The 20854-nt window shown below is 54.4% G+C and overlaps 1 protein-coding gene across 4 annotated transcripts; it reads left to right on the top strand.

Annotated features, from left to right (window-relative positions):
• On the top strand, positions 1-19759 carry ALDH3A2 (aldehyde dehydrogenase 3 family member A2). Of its 4 annotated transcripts, none has more exons than XM_079798483.1 (12): positions 1-148; positions 930-1093; positions 3497-3728; positions 4393-4478; positions 6475-6683; positions 8081-8198; positions 10830-10971; positions 12478-12644; positions 13871-13970; positions 15754-15989; positions 16780-16882; positions 18277-19759. In XM_079798483.1, the coding sequence occupies exons 2-11, from the start codon at positions 941-943 to the stop codon at positions 16843-16845; spliced, it is 1509 nt and encodes a 502-aa protein (XP_079654609.1). In that variant the 5' UTR covers positions 1-148; positions 930-940; the 3' UTR covers positions 16846-16882; positions 18277-19759. The 4 variants fall into 4 exon arrangements, with proteins under 4 accessions (XP_079654609.1, XP_079654607.1, XP_079654608.1 ...); XM_079798481.1 differs by lacking the exon at positions 1-148 and adding an exon at positions 211-835; XM_079798484.1 differs by lacking the exon at positions 1-148 and adding an exon at positions 745-835 and having other exon boundaries at positions 935-1093.
• The last annotated feature ends 1095 nt before the right edge of the window (positions 19760-20854 follow it).

Genomic DNA, 20854 nt, shown 5'->3' with positions numbered 1-20854 from the left:
ACGTGGGCCGGGGCGGGAGTGGTGGGTTCCCTGTTTTTGAAGACGGGGCCAGAGAGGAGGGCACGATGGCTCCGGCACTGTGGCCTGGAAGTGGGTCAAGGCGGGCCCCTGGCGGAGGCGGGCTCGTGTCTAAGTTCGCAGAGGCCTGGTAAGTTCAGACGGACACGGGGCAGGCGGCCGCGCCCCTCGGGGCTCAGAGGAAGGGGTGCGGCTCCGGGCGGGCCCACGGCCTTCGCCGCCGCCATCGCAGGGACGGCGGAGGAGGAAGAGCGGGGCCGTGTCCCGGCGGCCGCCGCCTGGGCCTGGGGCCGGCGAGGGCCGAGCCTGCCTCGTGGGTTCGGAACTCGGAGGCGGAGGGGCGGCGGCTCCCCGCGGAGCTCGCTGGGAAGGGCAGAGGGGAAGGAGCGGAGGGTGGCGTGGGCGGGGCGACCTCTCCCTCCGCCTGGCCCGCGGCCGCCCGCACCCCGCAGGCACCGAGCCCGGCCCGCCCGCGGCCGGTGCACACACACTCCGCCGCAGGGCCGCGCCCGCGCCTCCGGCCTCCCGCGAGCGCCCCTGCCCCGCCCCGTTTCCCCTCCGGCGCCCCCGCCCCGCCCCCCACCCCACCGGCACCTGGGCCGCTCCGGGATCCCCCCGCCGCCCGTGGGGTTGGGAGGCCGCGCCCCAGCCCGGACCCGCCCGCGGTCAGCTCCCGGCGTGGGCGGTGGGCGGGGCTCCGGCGGGGTCACGCGTCCCGCCCGACCAATAGGCGCGCGGCTCGGGTGGATGGGGTGGAGCCCGCCCCCGGCGGCTGCCGGCAGTCCGGCTGGGCGGGTGCAGAGGACGCGTCGGGCGGGTGAGTGGGGTGCGGCCCGGGGTCCGCCGCGGAGGGGGCGAGCGGGGGCGGCCGCCGGGTCCCGCGCAGCGCCCCGACCTCCCTCTCTCCTCAGTGCAGGGAGCCATGGAGCGCCTGGTCCAGCGGGTCCGAGACGCTTTCCGGAGCGGCCGGTCGCGCCCGCTGAGGTTCCGGCTGCAGCAGCTCGAGGCGCTGCGCAGGATGGTGCAGGAGCGCGAGAGGGACATCCTGGCGGCCATCGCCTCGGACCTGAGCAAGGTGCGCGCGCGGGCACTGGGCCGGAGTGGGGAGGACGCCAGGATTGGGGGACGGGGGTGGTCTCCAGCGGGGGTGGGGTGGGGGGTGGAGCCGAAGGTGCCCCCACTCTCCCGGCCGCCCCTCGCTCAGGCAGCCCCGCGGAGCGTGTTTGCAGACACAGAAGTGCGTGCGTTTTCTGGCTTCTGTCAGTGAACTGCCTTTTATAGTTGTGCCTGTTTTTCTGTTGCATTTATGGTCCTTTTCCCGTAGGAATGTTTTTATATCTTGGATTTCGGTAATTTGTCGGCGTAATATATTGCAGATATTTTTCTCAGAGTCTGTTTCTTGTCTTTTAACTTTGTTTACTGGTTCTTTTGAAGAAAGGTCTATTGGTTGCCGTTGTTGCACTTACATTTTCCTCCATGACTTGGTTTTAGGCCAGTGCTCCTTAAACTGGCGAATCCCTGGGGATCTCGTTAGAACGCGGACCAAGGTTCAGAAGGTCTGAGGGGCGGGTGAGAGCCGAGTTTCTGATCAGTTCCCAGGTGATACCATGGCGCCTGTTTTGGAACCAAGCTTTGAGTAGCAAGGGTTAGGGTGGTGCTTAGGGCATAAATTTATAACCCTGTGTTTTCTAATAATATTGTCGTTTTGGTTTTACTTTTTTTTTAAAATAGTTGTCCCCTTTATGTTTTTACTTTTTATGTTTATTCCACAGGGAACAAGATTTTGCTCTGGCTTTGTGAGTCTCCCTCTCCCTCACTTCTCCCAAAAGATTATTTTGAAGGGTAGTAGTATCTTAGTATTAGTAACAACAGGAACTATACAATTCCCTTTAGTGTGCTTTAGGTGTAGAGTGGTTGTGGTATCAAATAAACAAGATGGAATAATTAAGATTTTTAAAAGTCTGAATCATTTATTCCACAAGCATGAAATGTTTGTGTGAATCTGTCTATCCTCCTTTATTATAAAACCCTAATATGCAAATCTACTGAAAGGCAGAACGACTGGTCTTTATGACGTGCACTGACCACCAGGGGGCAGACGCTCAATGCAGGAGCTGCCCCCCGGTGGGCAAGCGCAGCAGCGGTGGCAGGAGCCTCTCCCACCTCCGGGGCAGCGCTAAGGACCCCTCATGGGATGTCTGACTGCCGGCTTAGGCCTGCTCTGCACCAGCATTCGGACATTCCCCCAAAGGGTCCTGGACTGCGAGAGGGCGCAGGCCGAACTGAGGGGACCCTCCCCACTCCCCCCCCCCCCCCCACACACACACACGAATGCTGTGCACCGGCCTCTAGTCTTCTATATAATAAAAGCCTAAGCGATAAGAACAACTGGTTACTATGATGCGCACTGAACACCAGGGGGCAGATGCTCAGCAGGAACTGCCCCCTGGTGGTCAGTGCGTCAGCGCACTCCCACAGGGGACCGCCACTCAGCCAGAAACCGGGTTCATGGCTGGCGAGCACAGAGGTGGTGGTGGGAGCCTCTCTCGCCTCCGTGGCAGCACTAAGGAGTAGCAAGCTGAGCAGTAAGGAGCATTGAGCAGGCAGGTGACTAGGAGCGAGGGGTCCCAGGCCATGCTGAGGGACCCTCCCCCCCCCACACACACACAGGCCTCTAGTATGTATGTGTGTGTGTGTGTGTATAAAAGCCAAGCAACCGGAATGACAGAACAACCAGTCACTATAACACGTACTGCAGCAGCCAACCGGCCCGATCAGGGCCCTGATTGGCCCCCCACAACCTCCCGTAGTCCCTCTCCCGGCCGGCTTGGCCCCTGATCCGGCCCCCTACCCCAATCGGGGGCAGGGCTGGATGGCCAACATCTTGCATCCCCTCCCCCCGGCCAGCCTGGCCCAGCCCTGATAGCCCCCATCGGGCAGGCTGGCCGGACCCCACCTGTGCATGAATTCGTGCATTGGGCCTCTTGTTAGTGTGTGTGTGTGTGTGTGTGTGTGTGTGTATGTGTATGTGTATGATTACTAAAGAAATACAGTAACTTCCTTGTCCTTGAGTGTTTTAAATTTGGTTGGGAGACAAAACATACACAGATAAAATATGAGAATAGTTATAAACGACTGTATTAGGGTAAAATATTAAGATGCAGGTCAAAAGCATAGTTGCTATGGTTTATAAAGTGTGATCAGGGTAAGCCATTATTAATCAGGGAAGTCATCCTGAAGGTAGTGTTTAAGCCTGATTTTAAATGCCTTGGATGAGCAAAGAGGTTTTAGAGGGATTGAGTCTATTAGAGAGGGAATTAGCAAGTCTGACAGCTTGGAGGAGCAAAAAGAATCTGAATGGCAAGCCCGCTGGTCTGATAATGCCAGTTTTCACTGCAGGTGTACCTGGCCTGAAGTGTTAGACACTCGGGTTGAATGTGTCGTACTTATGCAAGGTTTACTGTGACTCTTTGAACAGAGTGAGCTGAACGCATACAGCCAGGAAGTCATTACCATTCTCGGGGAAGTTGATCTCGTGCTGGAGCAGCTTCCTGAGTGGATTACTGCTACGCCAGCCAAGAAGAACCTGCTCACCATGATGGACGAGGCCTACATCCAGCCAGAGCCCCTGGGGGTCGTCCTGATTATAGGGGCTTGGAACTACCCCTTCGTGCTCACCATGCAGCCACTGATCGGAGCCATTGCTGCAGGTCTGATGTCAGCTTATGTCTCTATACCTTTTCAGAGGGTCCTGTTCTCATTGATTACAAATTAAGGATGGTGGCTAATTAAATATATTTGCTTTGATGGCATGCCTTGGTTGACACCAGCAATGTATGGAGAATGTAAGAATATAAAGGCATGAGCTGACAGGCTCAGGAATTGGAGTCAGGCATCCATATTCTAATGTGGTTTCAGTTGCCAGCTGTGGCCGTGGGTAAACCATTTGATTCTGTCTGACCATTTCTTCACTCAGATAAGGGCTATGGGAGCAAGGCTGGCCTGGGTTTATGCCAAGAGATTAAGGTCTCATTTCTGCAAGATCCAGAATGACAGCTTTATGTTGACAAGGCCTGTTTGCGCGATAATTCCAGGGCAGAGAGGAAAGTCCAGGCATGGGAGTAGGAGAAAGGTGATGGAAATAGAGAGGAGTGGGGGTGGTTAGTTATCTGAAGATGATGAGAACTAAGAAGTTAGCATTTGGAAAAGAGAAACTGAGATTAAACTCTTATGCTCACAAGGAAGAACAGAATTAAGAGCAGCAGAAATAATTGGCATACTTAGCCTGTACTCCCTGCATGAACACCATTTTGGTAGCTATTAAAAATTTAATCAAGTATTAGGTGATACTGTTCTGCTTTTTGCTTTGTTTAGGAAATGCTGTGATTATCAAGCCTTCTGAACTAAGTGAAAATACAGCCAAGCTCTTGGCTAAGCTCCTCCCCCAGTATTTAGACAAGGTAAGAATGCCTTGACCGTCTGCCAAACATCTGTTTGTGGTGGGAAATGCCCATTTGACCTCTCTTCCAGTGCCTGTCATTGATGGCGGGGGTCAGTTTGCAGTGTCCTAAGCCTCCAGCAGTTGGCTTGATAAAAGAAGTTCGCTCCAAAAGACCCTGAACAGCTCAGCTGCTGTGCTTATGCCATACATTGGAGTCAGTGGCTGCATGGGCCCCCTGCTATTACAGACCCTCTTCTGCCCTTCGGCGTTGGATCAACCTTTGTTTTTAGGTTAATCCTAACGTGATTTTAGGTGTGTTCTTTTGGTGAATTACTTAATGAGGGACTAGCTCGGTGCTGGGTTCTGGTCACCTCTTGTCTTAATGGAATATGTCTATATAAGAACACGTCACTTTAAATGGGCCTGTTTGTGGCCTGAAGCTACAGGGAGAAAATGGCCTCCCAAACCAGAGCTGTCCCTCGGGTTAACGTGCTGGCATTTAAGGGTGTCGCGTTGGGTAAAGAAGATGCGCTCTGACCACAGGGTTCCGTCTCTGTTCGAGTCGGAGGTCCTCCTGCCACCATCACGGCGCTGGGACTGTTTAGTTCGACCTGGGATTGCTGCAGGAAGGAGCAATGACACTTCACTGTCATTGAAAGGCAACTTTAAATGTCATACTTGTAGTTGTACGCGTTAACTTATAATAATCTAACTCCGGCCCTTGGAATAATACTGTTCTTTGTCGTCTTAACCACAGAACAGGTTTGTTCTAATAGCTGTGGTTATCTAGCTCAGAAGGATGATGAAAACAGAGAGATGTCGTGGATTGAGTAGGATTAGAAACCAGGGGTAAATTCTTCACTATCTGACTGTCCAGATGGGCATAGTGATGCCCACCCTGCCTCACCTAGCTGTTGGGGCATCAGTCACACACGCTCTGTAGATTGAGCCATACGCAAGTTAAAACCTGAAACAGCTGGGCAGTTGAACTCTGAAGTGAATGAGGACTAATTAGCCCTAATTAGCAGGAGACCAAGTGGAAACATGAGGCCCACAAACCAACTTTTACTTCATGCCAGCACCTCAGAATGTTCTAACACATCTCCCTCTGTCTTCCTCGTCATCTGTCCTCTGTCGCTGCTCTTCATGTCGTTTTTCAAAATGTTCCTTCTTTCATAGTAGTGCTGATGGGAGCGCAGTCCTGTAAGGGCTCAGCCCAAAGCCGTGGGACCTCCCAGTAACAGACGAGGAAACTGTCCAAGACACGTAACTAGTAAGTCACAGAGCGAAGAGTTAGTCAGATCTGACTTCACAGCCAGTTGCCTGCCTGCTGCGCTTCGCACCCGTCAGTCAGCAGGCAGCTACTTGGTTCCTACTGTGGGCTAAGCCCTGCGCCGTGTTGTAGAGAGAGAACGTTCCGGTTAAGACATTAAGTGGGGGCCTGTTCTGCGGTCATTCATAGCAGCCACTTTTTCTCACCTAAATCCTCAGCTTGCACAGTCCCCATCTTACACATTTCCCTGGTCCAGTCCACCCATTTGCTCTCTTCTCTTTTGTGTCTTCATTGCTGAGCTCATGTAGAAAACACTGCACTCTCCAGTCGTCCCCCTGTGGGATGATGGCTCTCAGATGCCACTGGCCTCTTCCACCCTGTCCTCCATCTGCTCCCTCTTCTACCCTCACAGGACTGGTCTCCATCTTTTTGCGGTTTTACTGAATAGTATATGTCCATGTTGAAGAAACTGCTCTTTAGGCAATTGATTAATTTGGCAATGCAAATGTTTATCTTTCTTTTTTTAAAAAAGATTTTTTAAAAATTGAATTTGGAGAGAGAGAGGAAGGGAGGGAGAGAAATGTCGATTGGCTGCTGCCTTCATGACCGACCCCCCAGCCCTGCGGGGGGTGGGGGGGGGGGTTCGAGCCCTGACTAGGAATTGAACTAACAACTTTGAGGTGGGTAGGACAACACCCAACCAGCTGAGCCACACCAGCCACGGCTGTTTTCTTTCTTTAAGGACCTGTATGTTGTGGTTAATGGTGGTGTTGATGAAACCACCGAGCTCCTGAAGCAGCGATTTGACCACATTCTCTACACTGGAAACACTGCGGTTGGAAAAATTGTCATGGCAGCTGCTGCCAAGCATCTGACCCCTGTGACTCTGGAACTGGGAGGGAAGAGTCCGTGCTACATCGACAGAGATTGTGACCTGGACGTCGCCTGCAGGTGAGGCTGGCCCCGTCCATGGGGCTTTCCCAGCAGAGTGGGGACTTTGGGTTGATGTATCCTCTTTGCTCTGGAGCCCTGCGCCTCTTGACCCTGAGAGACACGAAGCTTTGGTGGTTGATGTCCTCACGGGTAACAGAATTCTTGCACAAACTCTCTGCTGCCACTGCCAGCAGCGATGAGCAGTGGGTGCTCACTCCCTAGGAGTCATGGGAGAGGGTCTTCTGTACTTGAGATTATAGAGCGACAAGAAATTTTACTTCTCTGCTGGTAGGTGACCCAGGAAGTAGGTAATCCAAAGTATTGTGTATGCCTAATAAGATCTTTACATTCCCAATAGGAAGGGTATTCTGTCCGTTTCTTAACTGAGCTCCTTTGTTGGTAAACCAGTATTACTTATCTTTAACTTAGATTAGCATCTTGCTCTGGGAACTCGTAAACAAAAGGTGTCAGGTTCTCTCTGCTAAATCAGGTTTCGCCAGCAGGAAGGACAAAACCCCGAGGGCTGTGTGCTCAGGGGTGTGTGGCTTCTCTCTCCTTCGGAGACACGGAGCAGGAGGAGGTCTAGCGGGTTAGCTGGGGTCCAGGTTGTCTTCGTAAGTAGAAGTCTGCTTCCAGAATATGGGACTCTCAGTTGGTGAATGTCCGTGTCCCAGACTTTGACCCATCCATGGGCACAGCTCTCCAGGGGGGCGGCTGCTGTTCTGCCTGCCTGAGCTTCCTGCCAGCAGGACTAAAGCCGCAGCCAGGAGGCGGAGCCTGTGTGGAACTCCTGCCGTCCCTCAGGTCCCTTTGGCGGGAGTGGGGGAGGAAGAGGGTGTTGAGGCTATTTCTCTCTTTCCTGTAGCGGGCAGAGGTCTCTCTGCGCGCAAAGGGCTGTTTCCCATGAGTTGGCATGAGAACTCCCCGCTCCTTAGAGCACTTCACATCAGCTGGAAAATGCATTCCAAATTCCAGCCAACTGATTTAGAGACGAGTTCTTAAAATATTTTTATAAAGATTGCCAAGTGCCGTGGATGGTTGCTCAGTGGTTAGAGCATCAGCCTACGCATGGAAGGGTCACAGGTTTGATTCCCAGTCAAGGGCAGGTACCTGGGTTGCAGGTTCGATCCCTGGCCCAGGTTGGGGCGCATGCATGGAGGCAACCAATCGATGTGTCTCTCACATCGATGTTTCTCTCCCCCTCCCCCTCCCCCTCCCCCTCCCACTCTCCTTCCTTTCCACATTCTCTAAAAATCAATGGGAAAATATCCTCTGGTGAGGATTAAGAACAACAACAAAAGATTACCAAGTAAGTGTTTGAACACACGTTAGTTGAAAACATTCAAACAACACCAAAGTGTGTAACAAACGAAGAGTAGACTTAATCCTGTGGCTCTCTGGGCTTTCCCCTTCAGACGCATAGCCTGGGGGAAGTACATGAACTGCGGCCAAACCTGCATTGCTCCCGACTACATTCTCTGCGAACCATCTCTCCAGAGTCAAATCGTGCAGAAGATTAAGGAAACTGTGAAGGTTAGTGGTTAACGTGTCTGACGCTGTTGGTTTCATGAAGATGAGTCAGATCAGCTGTTTGCAGGCAGCATCCTTACACCCTCGCTTCCCCGAGAAAATCCCAGAAGTCTATGTTCTGCATTAACCCACTGGCTAATTAAAATGCTCGCACCCTTTCCGTGGAGTGTCTGCTGGGAGTAAGGTCAGGTTGGTGTTAGGTCCACTTGTCTAGTTGATTTGCTGATGGATAAGCGGGTTAGCTGTGGTACATGCTTTAAAGCAGCAATTTCAGCCTTTTTCATCTCATGGCGCACAGACTAATTACTGAAATTCTGCAACACACCAAAAAAATTTTTTTTCCTAATTTGACAAAAAAAAAAATAGGTATAGTTTTGATTCCTTCACACTGGATGGCTGTTGTTGTGTTTGCTCTTGTAATTTTTTTTTATTGGAAAAGCTAAAGGGAAAGAGGTCAGTGCCCCTGACTGAGCAGTCAGGTATTGCACGTTTTAAAAACGCTTGCTGCACACCGGGTAGATGACTATGTGTGTGGTTTTGAGAGAATGTTGCCCGTCCTTTGAGTGTAATCAGGTGGCATAGTGGTCATGCCAATTAAGGTTGTCGGTGCTTGTGTATGTAGAGTGTTTGGAGGAGTGAATTAATCAACCACCTGTTTATAGTATGTTCTTGACATGGTTATTGGTCTTCCAGGTGTTTAAAGTAAAGATCTCTAGGGAGGAAATCAAGGAAGGCTGTATGGGAGTGTCCGAGTGCCTTGAAGAAAGGAAGGGATAAACCAGTGTGACGAGTTCCCCGGAGGGAGGGGTCACTGAGCCCCCTGGGTGGAAGGAATTATTGTAACGATCATAGTTCACTTGACAGGCGCTAACTGAGCACTGAACAGAAGGATCCAGAACACCAGAGAGCACCGTTTGTGACCAGAGAACAGAAACCACACCGGTAATTTAGGGAAGTTCACTGCTCCAGGCAGGGTCACCGGCCTCAGGTGCCGAGGGGCTTGGACAGAAGTGATGGGAGGGAAGATGGAGCCAGACAAGAAGAAAATGAAAGCAGAATTGGCCAGACCCGGGGGATGTGAGATGGCAAAGAGGGGATTAAAGACCCCTGTGAGACGATGAGGACGTGAGAATTGGGAAGTCGTGCTTTGTTGAGAACCTGGCTTCAAAGGAATAAGACGCCGTGGCCTTTGAGGCATTTATTCTCTGGACTGAGGTCCCCAGGGAGCCATGTGAGAACAGTTCCCGGCCCTCACCCTCCAGCTGTGGTTCAGTTGGTCTGGCGTCTCCAGGGGATTCTAAGGTGCCACCAGCGTGGAAAACCGTGGTTGGTGGCACGGGTCGGGGCGGGGGGGTCGGCGCCAGGAACATACATGTCCACAGGCTGCTGGGATGATGCTTGTTTGTTTGGGGGTGTTGTCTGGGTTGAGAGGATGTATTAAGGCCGGGGCAGTGAAACAGGGCGGGCGCGGGAGAGAAGAAGCGGCAGGAGAGCCTGGCCGGGCTGCTCTGGCTCTCTGGGGTCAGGGAAACGGGGCCTTGGAGACAGGTTCAGGGGTCAGCCCCGGACGGGCTCCGCTGCCCATTTCTCCCCTGGTTGCAAGTCTCCTGGGGTCCCTTGGAGTTTGGGAGGTGCCCGCCTGAGAGGGAAGGAAGGCGTGGCTGCTCCTGCTTGGAGATGCTTACCCAGACTTGAGCTGTGTGTGGAGGTATTTTGACTGGAGAGTAAGTTGAGAGCTTTCATAAGGCTTTGAAGTGATGCAGCAACTCAGTCATTTCGTGTTTGTTTTACATAATAATATAGATTGATGGCCTTTGAGGTTTTTTGCCTTGTTTAATTGACTGGGCTGTATTTGGATCTTCTGAGTGGTTGCCCTGTTGTCTATGACGGGTGGAAATGCCCGTCTAGAGAACATGGAAAAGCGCAAACTCAGCGACCTGCATGAAAAGGGCAAGGTGGCAAATACTCTAGGCTTTGCAGGTCATGGGGTCTCTGCTGCAGCCACACAGCTCCGTGCAGGGAGCAGCCACGGCCATAGGGAAACAGGGTCCTCAGATGGAGCAAGACCTTCTAGCTGCCCTCGCGGCCCCGCTCGGGCCACAGGTAGACACAGAGATCCCTCTGAGCCCGGAGACGGAGAGGGACACACGTGTGCGGCTGCTTGAACTGCTGTCCCTGACATGCCAAGAGGCCTGGCTGTGCCACTGTTGCAGGTTCTCCGTGACGTGCGGTGGGGACCTGATCAGCCGTTAGAAGTGGGAAATGAGTGGAAATGGGTTTGGCACCGAACCTGCTGGACGTCCTCGCTTAGTGCAGCGGGGCTTCCCCGCGCTCCGCCTCTCACGTTGGCCGCTTTTGGGCGCAGTCACCGCGCTGCCGCTGCCGCTGCCCACGCCTCACCGGCCCGGGAGGAGATCACAGTTCGGAATACACTTCTACTCAAGTCGTACCATTTTGTACCGTCATAAGGTCAACAGATCTGAAGCTGAGCCCTCAAAGTCGGAAACAGTCAGTGCCGTTAAAGCACTTGGTGGGGTGGAATGTGGTGATTTTTGAGCATGAGTGGGTTTTGTACCTGTAAAGAAATGGAAATATGGGTCTTCTGTGACAGTGAAACACTATTGTTTTAAATAGGAATTTTATGGAGAAAATATAAAGGAATCTCCTGATTATGAAAGGATCGTCAATCTTCGTCACTTTAAGAGGCTCCTGAGTTTGCTTGAAGGACAGAAGATAGCTTTTGGTGGGGAGACTGATGAGGCCACCTGCTACATAGGTAAGGGAGCCCCCTTCCTCGTGGGAGAGGGCAGCTTGACAGTATTTGTTGACACTAAGCAAACAGATCTTTAGTGTAAAATAAACTTAAATGCGCTTCGGGTAAACTGTAAAGATGATCACACACACACACACACACACACACACACACACACACACACACGTTGAAGTAAACCACTTGTGTGGCACTAGCTTTTCTGTGTTTACGCATAGTTTTTTTCCTACCTACCCTGAGAAGCAGAACTCTGGAATTACTTCCAGGTTACGCCTGGAAAAACGGCTCAAAGAAATAGCCTAGCCATCATTCCACAACTAGCCACTGGCAACGCTTTCGCAGAAATTATTTTTTGATCTGTCATGCTTGACATTGTTTGTTTACTTTCTGTGGCTTTTATTTTCTGCCATAAATCTGTATTAGTTTTGAATTTTAAGCACTTTTTCCAAAGTAATATATAACAGGAGAATGACACATTTAGTTGGCAAAAAGGCTGCCCCAACCAGCTTTACTTGTCTTATCAGATAGGATGCTGTGCATTCCAAACCCCACTTAAAACTCCCAGGGCTCAAGCCGTAAGGAACACTGTGTTCTCAGGTAAGGCGCAGCCCAGTGCCGGCCTGTGAGTTCAGTGGCTCCGTCATACCTCAGGAAGCCCCAGTTGTTGGTCTTTCTGTCCCCCATCCTCAGCGTGTTGGCTTGCCCACTGCTCTCTAATCAGTGGCCTGGGAAAGGGCATTCATGATGAGCTCAGACTAGTCAGGAGCTTTCCTCTGACCAGGAGTCAGGGTCACTTTATCTGAGCTCATGGCTAGGCCAGGAGGGTGGACACCCAAACCGAGTCCGTTCTCTGCCCCGGGGAAGCATGGGTGGGGGTGCACATGTATACCCCCGAGTGCTGGCAGGACTGTCCACCGTGCTGCCAGGACCCGGTCGGAGACAGTCGCTGCTGTCGGGTGCTTCCTTTAGTTGACCGCCCAGCGTGTGACAGGTCCTGGGGTGTGCTGCCCGGGACGGCGCGGCATGAGGCTGGGGTGCTCGCCAAGCTCCTTCCGCGTCCACAGTGCCGCCCTGTGCCCCTGCCCGCAGTGGATGGAGCACTGACTGAGGGGGAGGGAGTCTTGGCCACTTAAGTGTGTTTTCTTAACGTGTAACAGAATGGACTCAGCTCAGTGAGACTCTGCAGGAAAGCACTGGTTAAGAAACGTGGATGTGACCCAGAGGGGCTGTCTGTGCTCCCAGACAGAGGTACACACTCGTGTCAGGCGTGTGCTTGGCCAGGGAGGAACGTGAGGAGGCTACGTCCAGGCACAGCTCTTCTCTTGGTTTGCATGATGGCCCCGAGTCTCGTGCTTGCAGACATTCAGTGAGCACTGGCTCGTCCCATACTCGGGGCTTTTCCACGGCGGGTCCCTGGGGGAAGGAGGGATGGAGAGCTGGCCTGCTGAAAGGTAGGCGGGGTTTTGCATCTCTGTCTCCTGTAGCATTTTCATTTGCTTATTTTGTTTTCAGCCCCAACAGTACTTACTGACGTTGACCCTGAAACCAAGGTGATGCAAGAAGAAATTTTTGGACCGATTCTTCCAATAGTGCCTGTGAAGAATGCAGACGAAGCCATAACGTTCATAAATGAGCGCGAAAAGCCATTGGCTCTCTACGTGTTTTCTCACAACAACAAGGTAAACGTTAGAGTGCAGCCGCTGTGAGTCGTGTCCCTCTTGGCAGCAGAGCCTGCGGCTTCCTTTGTGTGGTACTGGGACCCACCGCCGCTTCTCGGGAGGCGTGGGGCGGTGACCGTGCGTACCCCTTGGGGATAGGTCTCCGGGGGTGCGTGTCCGACTCCTCCCCTGTAACTGGGAGCCTCATGGACCAGCGTTAGAAGCTTTTCTGACATTAACCCACTGGGCGTTTCTGTGAGGGCCCCCCTTACCATGCAGCGTGCCGCCGCTCGGGCTGGGGGCAGGGTCTCTGGTGCTGCCGGGGAGGTGGTGCGATGTCTGCAGTTCCTCGCTGCTGAGCTGGCCACCTCGCTTGCCGCTTGCGGGGGAGCGTCCGGCAGGGGGTGGGCGCTGTGCACTGTGCCCCCAGCCTGCGCAGCCCCACCCCTTTTCTGAGTGGCTGGCCTACTTGCATTAAAGGGGGCTGGCTGCTGCTGAGGGACAGTGGCCTCGAGGTGGGCGCGTGGGGTTCAGAGGCCTCCAGAGAAAAGCGAGGCTGAGGGGAGCCCACGGTCGAGGTCTGAGGCGCCCCCCCGATGCAGCGCTCAGGTGCGGGGAGACGGTGAGCGGGCTGCGTGGAGCGTGGGCTGTCCACACGCGCAGGCCGACATCTCAGAGGCCGTAGGCGTGGCGATGCGGCCGGAAGCTCAGGTCCCCGGAGGCACTCGGTGGGTGGCCGTGCACAGTCCCCACGGCGGTTCCGTGAAGAGCTCCGGGCTTGTCGGCTCCCACGTGATGTGGCACTTACCGCCAGGTCTCTGTCCCCATTCAGATCTTAGGACAACCATTTCTTCAGAAACTGGATGCTAAGTCTTACGTATTTGTTGCATTCCATAAAAACTAAATGACAGCTAGAAGTCATGATCTATATCTTAAAGCAGAGATAGAGAAGTACTGACAGTTTTAAAAACCAGAGTACAGTCCGAACTCGCCCTTCCTTTTAAAAAGGCTTTGCTACCGTTTTGGCGAGTCCGGCTCTAAGAGGGCGATTCGGGGCGCCTCCCGTGGAGTGCCTGCGAAGTTCAGTGGGGACGCATTTGCTGTCTGCCCTGTGCGGGCGCCTCTCCTTGTTCGGGCTCATGTTTGAGAAGAGCAGGGGCTCCCCGAGTTCCATTGGAGGTGAAGCGCGGCGCCCCCACGCCCGCGTGCAGCCTGAAGCGCTGACCCCGCCTCGCTCTGTCCCTCAGCTCGTCCGGCGGATGATTGACTGCACGTCCAGCGGGGGTGTCACGGCCAACGACGTAATCATGCACTTCACGCTCAGCTCTCTGCCCTTCGGAGGCGTGGGTGAGTGTCCCCGCGGGCGGTCCTCTCCTCAGCGCCTCCCCGGTGGCAAGTCCTCTTGCTCCCTGCAGGCCCCCTGCTGGGGCTCCTCTCTGTCCTGCCACCCACCTTTCGTCCTGACCGCACCTGCCACAGGCTCTGGTTATTTGTTCCTTCCGTTGCTTTACGTGCTGATTGTCCTTCTCCCAGATGTAGGGGTGTTTGGAGCCAGCAGTCAGGTGCCCCATCTTGGTGAGGGAGGGAGTGGGTGGCCGGGGAGAATGCCGAGCTGTCCCCGGCACTCACCTCGGTGGCGCCCTTTGGGCTGGGACCTGCCTGCCTCTTCCACCCCTGGGAGGGCGGCCTCAGCTTTTATTTTTCCTTTGGGATCTCAGTGGTGGCGTCCCTGTTACCGCTCAGAGAGGTTACGAGCTGACAAGTGCGCAAACGTTCTCATAGCAGACAGCACACAACACAAGCCCTGTCTCACCACCGCCTGCTTCCCGCCCTCTGTCGTGACATAAACGGCCGCATGGGCGGCACCTGGCCCGCTTGGCCCGGTAGCACCTATCCAGGTTAAGGCAAGCCCGTCCCAAGAAGCCCGCTGCCTTCCCCGATGCCAGGGCCTCGCAGGATGTGCGTGCGCTGCCAGTGCCCAGCGCGTGACTAACGGGAGGGGCGGGGCGGGGGCTGCAGGATCCGGACTGGCGGGTGGTGGTTTGGGCGAGGATGGTGGCGGAGAGCTAGTGGGAAGGGAGGGATCTTTTGGGGGTCGAGCAACATGATTTGCTGATGGATTGGATGTGTTTGGGTGTGGAGAGTGGTGAAGGAAGGGGAGGATGGTTAGTGAGATTTGGGCTGTAGTTATGTGGTCTCGCTGCCCACATCCTTCAAGGATTAGAGTAGACTCCGTTGTGTCTGGTTGCTCAGTGCCCACGGGATCCCCGCTCCCACCGGCAGGGGCAGCCGAAGACTCCGGTTGGCCCTGCGAGGCCACAGGGCCGCCAAGTGCTGATCCAGGGACGGGCTCAGTCCTGTCTGAGTGGGTACATTTGGCACCATTGACCAGACCCTCTTCTTTATAACAAAACAAACCTTCCCCCCAAATGCGAAAGGCATTCGGCTTAGTAAGAAAACCCGGGAAAGATGGAAGAGCCCAAAGAAACAGATTACCCGTAACCCACTGTTTAAAGACGGCCTCTGGTGTGTGTCTTCTAAGTTCTTTTCAAAATGCTTATCTTGGGATCCATCTCGCAGATTTCCCTGCAGCTCAGCTGCCATCTAAGTGCTGGGCCACTGAACTGCCTCCCGCCCCGGGTGCCCGGGCTGCGCACGGCGCCGGACACGTGTCTGTCCAGCACACACAGTAGATCTGAGAAGTGAAAACTGGCCCAGGGAAGGCTTTTGAGAGGGCAGAGACTTACCTTGCCTGTCACCACCCAGCAGTGTCGCCGGCCATCCTGGTCTTGGGTGCTTTCTGGGAGCTTGGAGGAAGCCAGTGGGTGCGTAGGGCTGTGGAGTGGAGCCGCGTGGCGGTCTGGGCTCCATCCTGGCTTTGCGTTTTCACCGCGGGCAGTTCCCGCCCCTGCTGGCTCCCTTCCCCTCGGGGCGTGGGGGTGGTGAGTGAGGTGAGAGGCCGCACGGCACTGTCCCTGCCGGGGAGCGTCCTGTTTGTAGGGAGACCGCCTGGCGGGGACGCTGGGAAGAGTGTCCTGAGCAGAGCCCGGCGCCGGCCCAGAGGTGGAGCCGGTCCGAGGCCGCAGCGCCGCCTGCAGCGCAGCCACGGTGTCTGTTCCCTGTGTTTCAGGTTCCAGCGGGATGGGAGCTTACCACGGAAAACATAGTTTCGATACTTTTTCTCATCAACGTCCCTGCTTATTGAAAAGCTTAAAGAGAGAAAGTGCTAACAAACTCAGATACCCTCCCAACAGCCAGTCAAAGGTGGATTGGGCAAAATTCTTCCTTTTGAAACGATTCAGCAAAGGAAAACTCGGTCTCCTGCTCCTCGCCATCCTGGGCGTGGTGGCCGCCGTGCTGGTCAAGGTAAGTCCCGCGGCGCGTGCCGGCGTCGGGTCCTGCCTGGTGGCCGCCAGCTGCATTCCCGTGGTGGGGGCTCCTCGGGTCTTTCCACTAACTCCGCTCAGGTTAAGGCGCCGGGCGCACGGCCTGCCGGCCGGCCTCCTGTTTCTGCAGAAAGGTCGGGCACAGCCCCGCCTCGCGGGCCTGGCCTCTCGCTGCTGTTGTGCCGAGACTCGTGGCCACAGAGCCCAGGTCCGCGGCACAGTCGCCGACCTCTGGTCTCCGACTTCATGCCACGAGAACCGCCTGGCCGGCTCTGAGCTGCCTAACCCTCTGCCTTTGCTCCTGGTGCCTCCGTTTCGGTTTCGTTCTCGAATTGCCTGAGGGAGGAGGAGTCCCGGTGGCCGTGGTGGTGGTGAGCGACTTCGGTGAGGGAGGTCTGAGTGCTCTCCCTCCAGGTCTGACTCCGTAGAACGTCTCTCTTTGGTGACTAGCGGCAGAGCGGCGGGCTGACTGAGGCCCTGACCGCCCCTCCCAAGGCAGCGTGTGCCCTCGAGGTGCGGGCGATGGAGCTGAGGTGGAAGGGAGGCAGTGGTTCTGGGGGCTGTCACTCCGCCCCCCGAGGCTGCATTGAAGGGGCACCGCCTGTGAAGAGCAGGCTTGGGGGGGCGGAGCTCGAGCACGCAGTGGGAATAGCATGTGTGTGTATCTGTGTCCTGTCCCACCTGAACGCGGGGCTGGCTCCTCTTCCAGCTGCATGGCTCTGGTGGGTCGGAGATCCCAGCTGCATTTGAGGTCATTTGGGTTTTCTCAGAAACACCGGGCTGCGCTGAGGAGGGAGGCCCTGCTGGGCTTCCTGGCCGCCCCGGGAGCCGTGTGAGCGGACGTGTCGGGAGCCAGCTGTCTGTGGGAGTGAGGTAGGGACTTCTCCTCTCTCTGCAGCGGGCTGGGGCTGTGGAAGGAACAGTGTTCATCTGCCTTCGATTGTGACGTTGGGCAGGGCCTTTCCTTAGGCCGCCGCACCCGCACCTGCAGCGCGAGGGGGGCACCAGGCTCCCGGTCACTTCCCGCTCCGCCTCAGGTCTCAGCCCTGAGCTGGGGTGAGGGCAGTGGTTCAGGCTGGCTGAATTCAGGGTGAGACTCTGTAAAGATTTGGTTTTCTTCTCCTCTTAGCTGCTTCTCTGCTATTCTCTCTGAGCTTTTATCCATTTTTTTTAAATCACCTTTTATTGTAAATAAATGACGGAGCCTATATTGGTCATTTACTTGAGGAAGCTTTATTATAATTATGTGTGGATGTGATTGTATTCATTTTGCTAGAATTAGGATGGACTTAAAACACTTTTTAAAAATCCTCTCCCAAGGATATGTTTTTACTGATTTTAGAGAGAGAGGAAGGGAGAGGGAGAGAGAGACAGAAACATCAATGTGAGAGAGAAACATCACTTGGTTGCCTCTCACACGCACCGACCGCGATCGAACCCGCAACCTTTGGAGTCAGGACGATGCTCCAACCACCTGAGCCACGCGGCCAGGGTGGGTCAGAAACACTTACTGGTACATGGGAAACGGAGAGTGTGAGTGCTGCCTGCACAGAGCCTTCAGCGCTCCGGCAGCTTCCGCAGCCAGCGGAGCACGCACACAAGCACGCACGCTCCCGTGGAGTGCAGTCCAGCTGCAGGGGCCGGCGGAGGGCGTGAGGAGGGCTGACGTTGATGAGTGTCACTCGGCCTTTGAAACTCAAACATGACAGTTGAACCCGAAGGTGTGTGGCAGCGCTTCTTCAGCCTCAGTAGTACGGGTTGGAGTTAGTAGGACTTGGAATTTTAGTAGTGTTTTTAATTAATTTTTAAAGGGTGAGAGAGAGAGAAACACCGACTTGTTACTCCACCTCCTTATGCGTTCATTGGTTGACTGCTTGTATGTGCCCTGGCCGGGAGCAAGCCCTCAGCCTCAGGGTATCAGGGTGGCGCTCTAACGGGCTGAGCTCCCGCCCTGGTGAAGTCTTGGTGGCATTGCAGCTGTGAGCAGTTTTCAGCTTTCACGGAGCGGCTGCGGCTTCCTGCTCGCAGTGTGAGGACAGTGAACAAGCATTTCAGCGCCGTCTCTGCCAGTGCTGTCCTGCCGGCACGGAACGGGGTGCCGCCGTGTGGCTACAGGTGTGGGGAAGAGCGTGATCCCCACCCCAGCTCAGACCGCACTGAGGCTTCGGAGGGATACGGTTTGGAGTTCGCATACGCAGCTCACGTTCCAGGCTGGTCGGGTAGTTTTAAACCAGCAGAGTAACCGGGTCTCTCTCTCCTCTCTCCAGGCTGTATACTACTGAAGAGTGATCCTGTTCCGCCTCCTCGCCGCCCCCACTGAATTATTCCTCTGTGAAGCAGTTAATGAAGCCATAGGTTTAGCATCCTACCAAAAATGGAAAGAGAATATGCAGCACTGTAATCAACCGACGTCTTTGCCAAGCGCCATTAATGCGACTTGCATTTCAGCCACATCCCAGCGTTCCCCACTGAGGACACTCAGGACCTACTCCAGACTGTGCTGCCGGATCGGGGCCAGGGAGGGAGAACGTCTGGAGCTGCCCCTGCGATCATTCCCTGGCAGCCTAAAGGCGTCTCGGAACAGCTCGGGGACTATCTCCCCCCAGGTCATGGGACTTGGGACACCCCGCCCCGTCCCTGCTGTTGCCTCCATCACTCGGGAAACTTTCAGGAGTTCAGTCCAGGGAGGTGAGGATAGACTGTCCCAGGCTCTAGAACCGGGGAGAGGGGTCCCTGTCCCTCATCCGCCCCTGGGGACCTGCGGACCTGACCTCCACGAGGCGGCCCCCCCCCGCAGACCAGGCGCTCCTTGGTTCCCGTCCACTCACCGTCCGGCCTTGTGTTTGGTTTGTGGCATCTCTGGTTCCTGCCCACAGAGGCTATTGTGACGGCAGCCCCCAAGCACCTGTAAACCCTGGGGCCTCCTGGAAGACAGCGCCCGTGTCGCTCGGGTGTCACCGTCACTCGCACGGTGTAGGCGTTCTGGGATCTAATCTCACAAACCCTGACCGGCACTTTAAAGGGAGCAGTGGGAGAGCTGTACTTACAAGGCTTACCCTCTGTCAGGGCCTGGAAGTTGCAAGTTAGTGGTTTTCCAAGGACAGATCTTTAAGTTTTTTATTTCTGTAGCACAATGCAAGTAAATTTCACTTCTTTAAGCTTCAGAGAGGCCCCTTTTGGGGAACCCATTTCCTGTCTGTCTTGGACAGGAGGCCTTGGATGCTCAGCACCTCGGGGTGGGTCATTTGGAGAAACCTGCAGGAGGACTCGACGCTGTAGCAGTTGGCCAGGCTGAGGGGATGGAGGACCGAGCAGCTCACTGGAGGGTGGCAGGACCTGCGGGCCCTCAGCCAGGGATGAGCTAACCAGGAGCCCCGAGGAGGGCGGGCTCCCCGCGGGGCCTGCTGAGGGACTGGCGGCCAGAGCCCCACCTTCCCCAAATTGAAACAGACTCCGCCCACTCAATGAGAGAATGTCGTTTACTTGATGGAATGTATAATCAGCTTTGTTGAATGAGTTTGTTCCATGAAGACTGTCTGAAGTATATCTTTATTACAGAATGAGGCGTCAAGAATTAATCACTACACTGGTTTAGGAAAAAGTTGCTTAAACTGTAACAATAAAATAATCATAATTTCAATATGGCACTTTCATTTAGTAAATTGTAATTATAATTTCTAGTTAAACTAAATTATTGGCTTGTCTAGTAGTATATTCTGCTTCAGAATAAACCATTATATTTGATGAAAATGGTATGATTTCCATAACATTCTTAGCGTGGAACCTCAGACATGATCTTTGGGAGAGAATTCTTTGATCATATATTTTCTCCAACTATAAATACATACTTTGTCTTTACCAAAGGTGGTGTCTCAACTTTCTTTAAGACATGCGTCCTCGTTTTAAATTCTAGCTAAGGAGATTTTCTCAGGCTTTGCTTTCTGCCCTTTGTGAGTTTGGTTTTTGTTTTTTAAAATACCTATGTAGTAAATAGTTTTTTTCCACCTACATCCTCTGGGCTGTTGTAATTTGTAATAAGAAATAGATATGGTCTTTGTCCCTGTTCCTGCCACAGAATTCCTAAGTGATGAGAGTGACTAAGGTGTCTTGTTAATGTTAATGATGAGGATTTTAGGGCAGGGCCTAAGGATGAGGGATGGGAGGCGGTTGCCAAGGAAAGCAGCTGTTTGATTAGAGGGGTGGAACTTCCCCTCTAGACCTAAGAGGGGGAGGGGTGCTGGAGGGGGAGTTAAGTCGCCCGGTGCCAATGGTTCGATCAGAGCCTCTGATGAAGCCTTCATAAAGCCCCAAGGCAGGAGTGGGGAGCACGGGGAGACAGGCAGGGAAGCCCTCCCCCTTTCCCTGCTCTGTGCCTCTCCCATCTGGCTGCCCCGAGTTATATTTTTTAATAATCAACATCCAGTCAGTAAAATATCCCTCCGAGAGTTCCGGGAGCCACTCTGACACGTTAATTGGGCCTGAGGAGGGGTCCCTGGAACCTCCCATCCGTGTCTGGTTGGTCAGCAGCTCAGGCGACACCTGGACTTGTGTTCAGAGCCTGAAGTTGCCGGTGAGGGCGGGGCGGGGGGTGGAGCATCTTGTGGGACCCAGGCCCTAGCCTGTGGGATGTGATGCTGTGTCCGGGTAGATAGTCAGAGCTGAGTTAAGTTGTGGGACATCAGCTGGTGCCAGAAATGCTCTGGCCTGGGGAAGGAAACATCGGAACCGGTGTCAGACTCTTACCCTCCAATCCCCATTTGCTGATCTAAAGAGTTTTTGTGAGCACATTCGTAGGACCCTAATCCCACAGCTTTCACACAAAAGGTCCCCCCTCCGGCCCTGCCC

This window comes from Cnephaeus nilssonii (genome assembly GCF_951640355.1).
Source record: "Cnephaeus nilssonii genome assembly, chromosome: 19".
NCBI classification, from domain to species: domain Eukaryota; kingdom Metazoa; phylum Chordata; class Mammalia; order Chiroptera; family Vespertilionidae; genus Cnephaeus; species Cnephaeus nilssonii.
Note: the sequence above shows the minus strand (reverse complement) of the source record. Positions and strands in the feature narration are given on the sequence as shown.

What these genes read in the sequence shown, in the direction of transcription:
- ALDH3A2 (XM_079798481.1), top strand. Translation starts at nt 766, where the DNA reads ATGGGGTGGAGCCCGCCCCCGGCGGCTGCCGGCAGTCCGGCTGGGCGG. An exon ending in TCTGCCCTTCGGAGGCGTGG is followed by an intron (nt 13,971 to 15,753) that starts GTGAGTGTCCCC and finishes CCTGTGTTTCAG; the next exon opens with GTTCCAGCGGGATGGGAGCT. An exon ending in TGGCCGCCGTGCTGGTCAAG is followed by an intron (nt 15,990 to 16,779) that starts GTAAGTCCCGCG and finishes GGGTTTTCTCAG; the next exon opens with AAACACCGGGCTGCGCTGAG.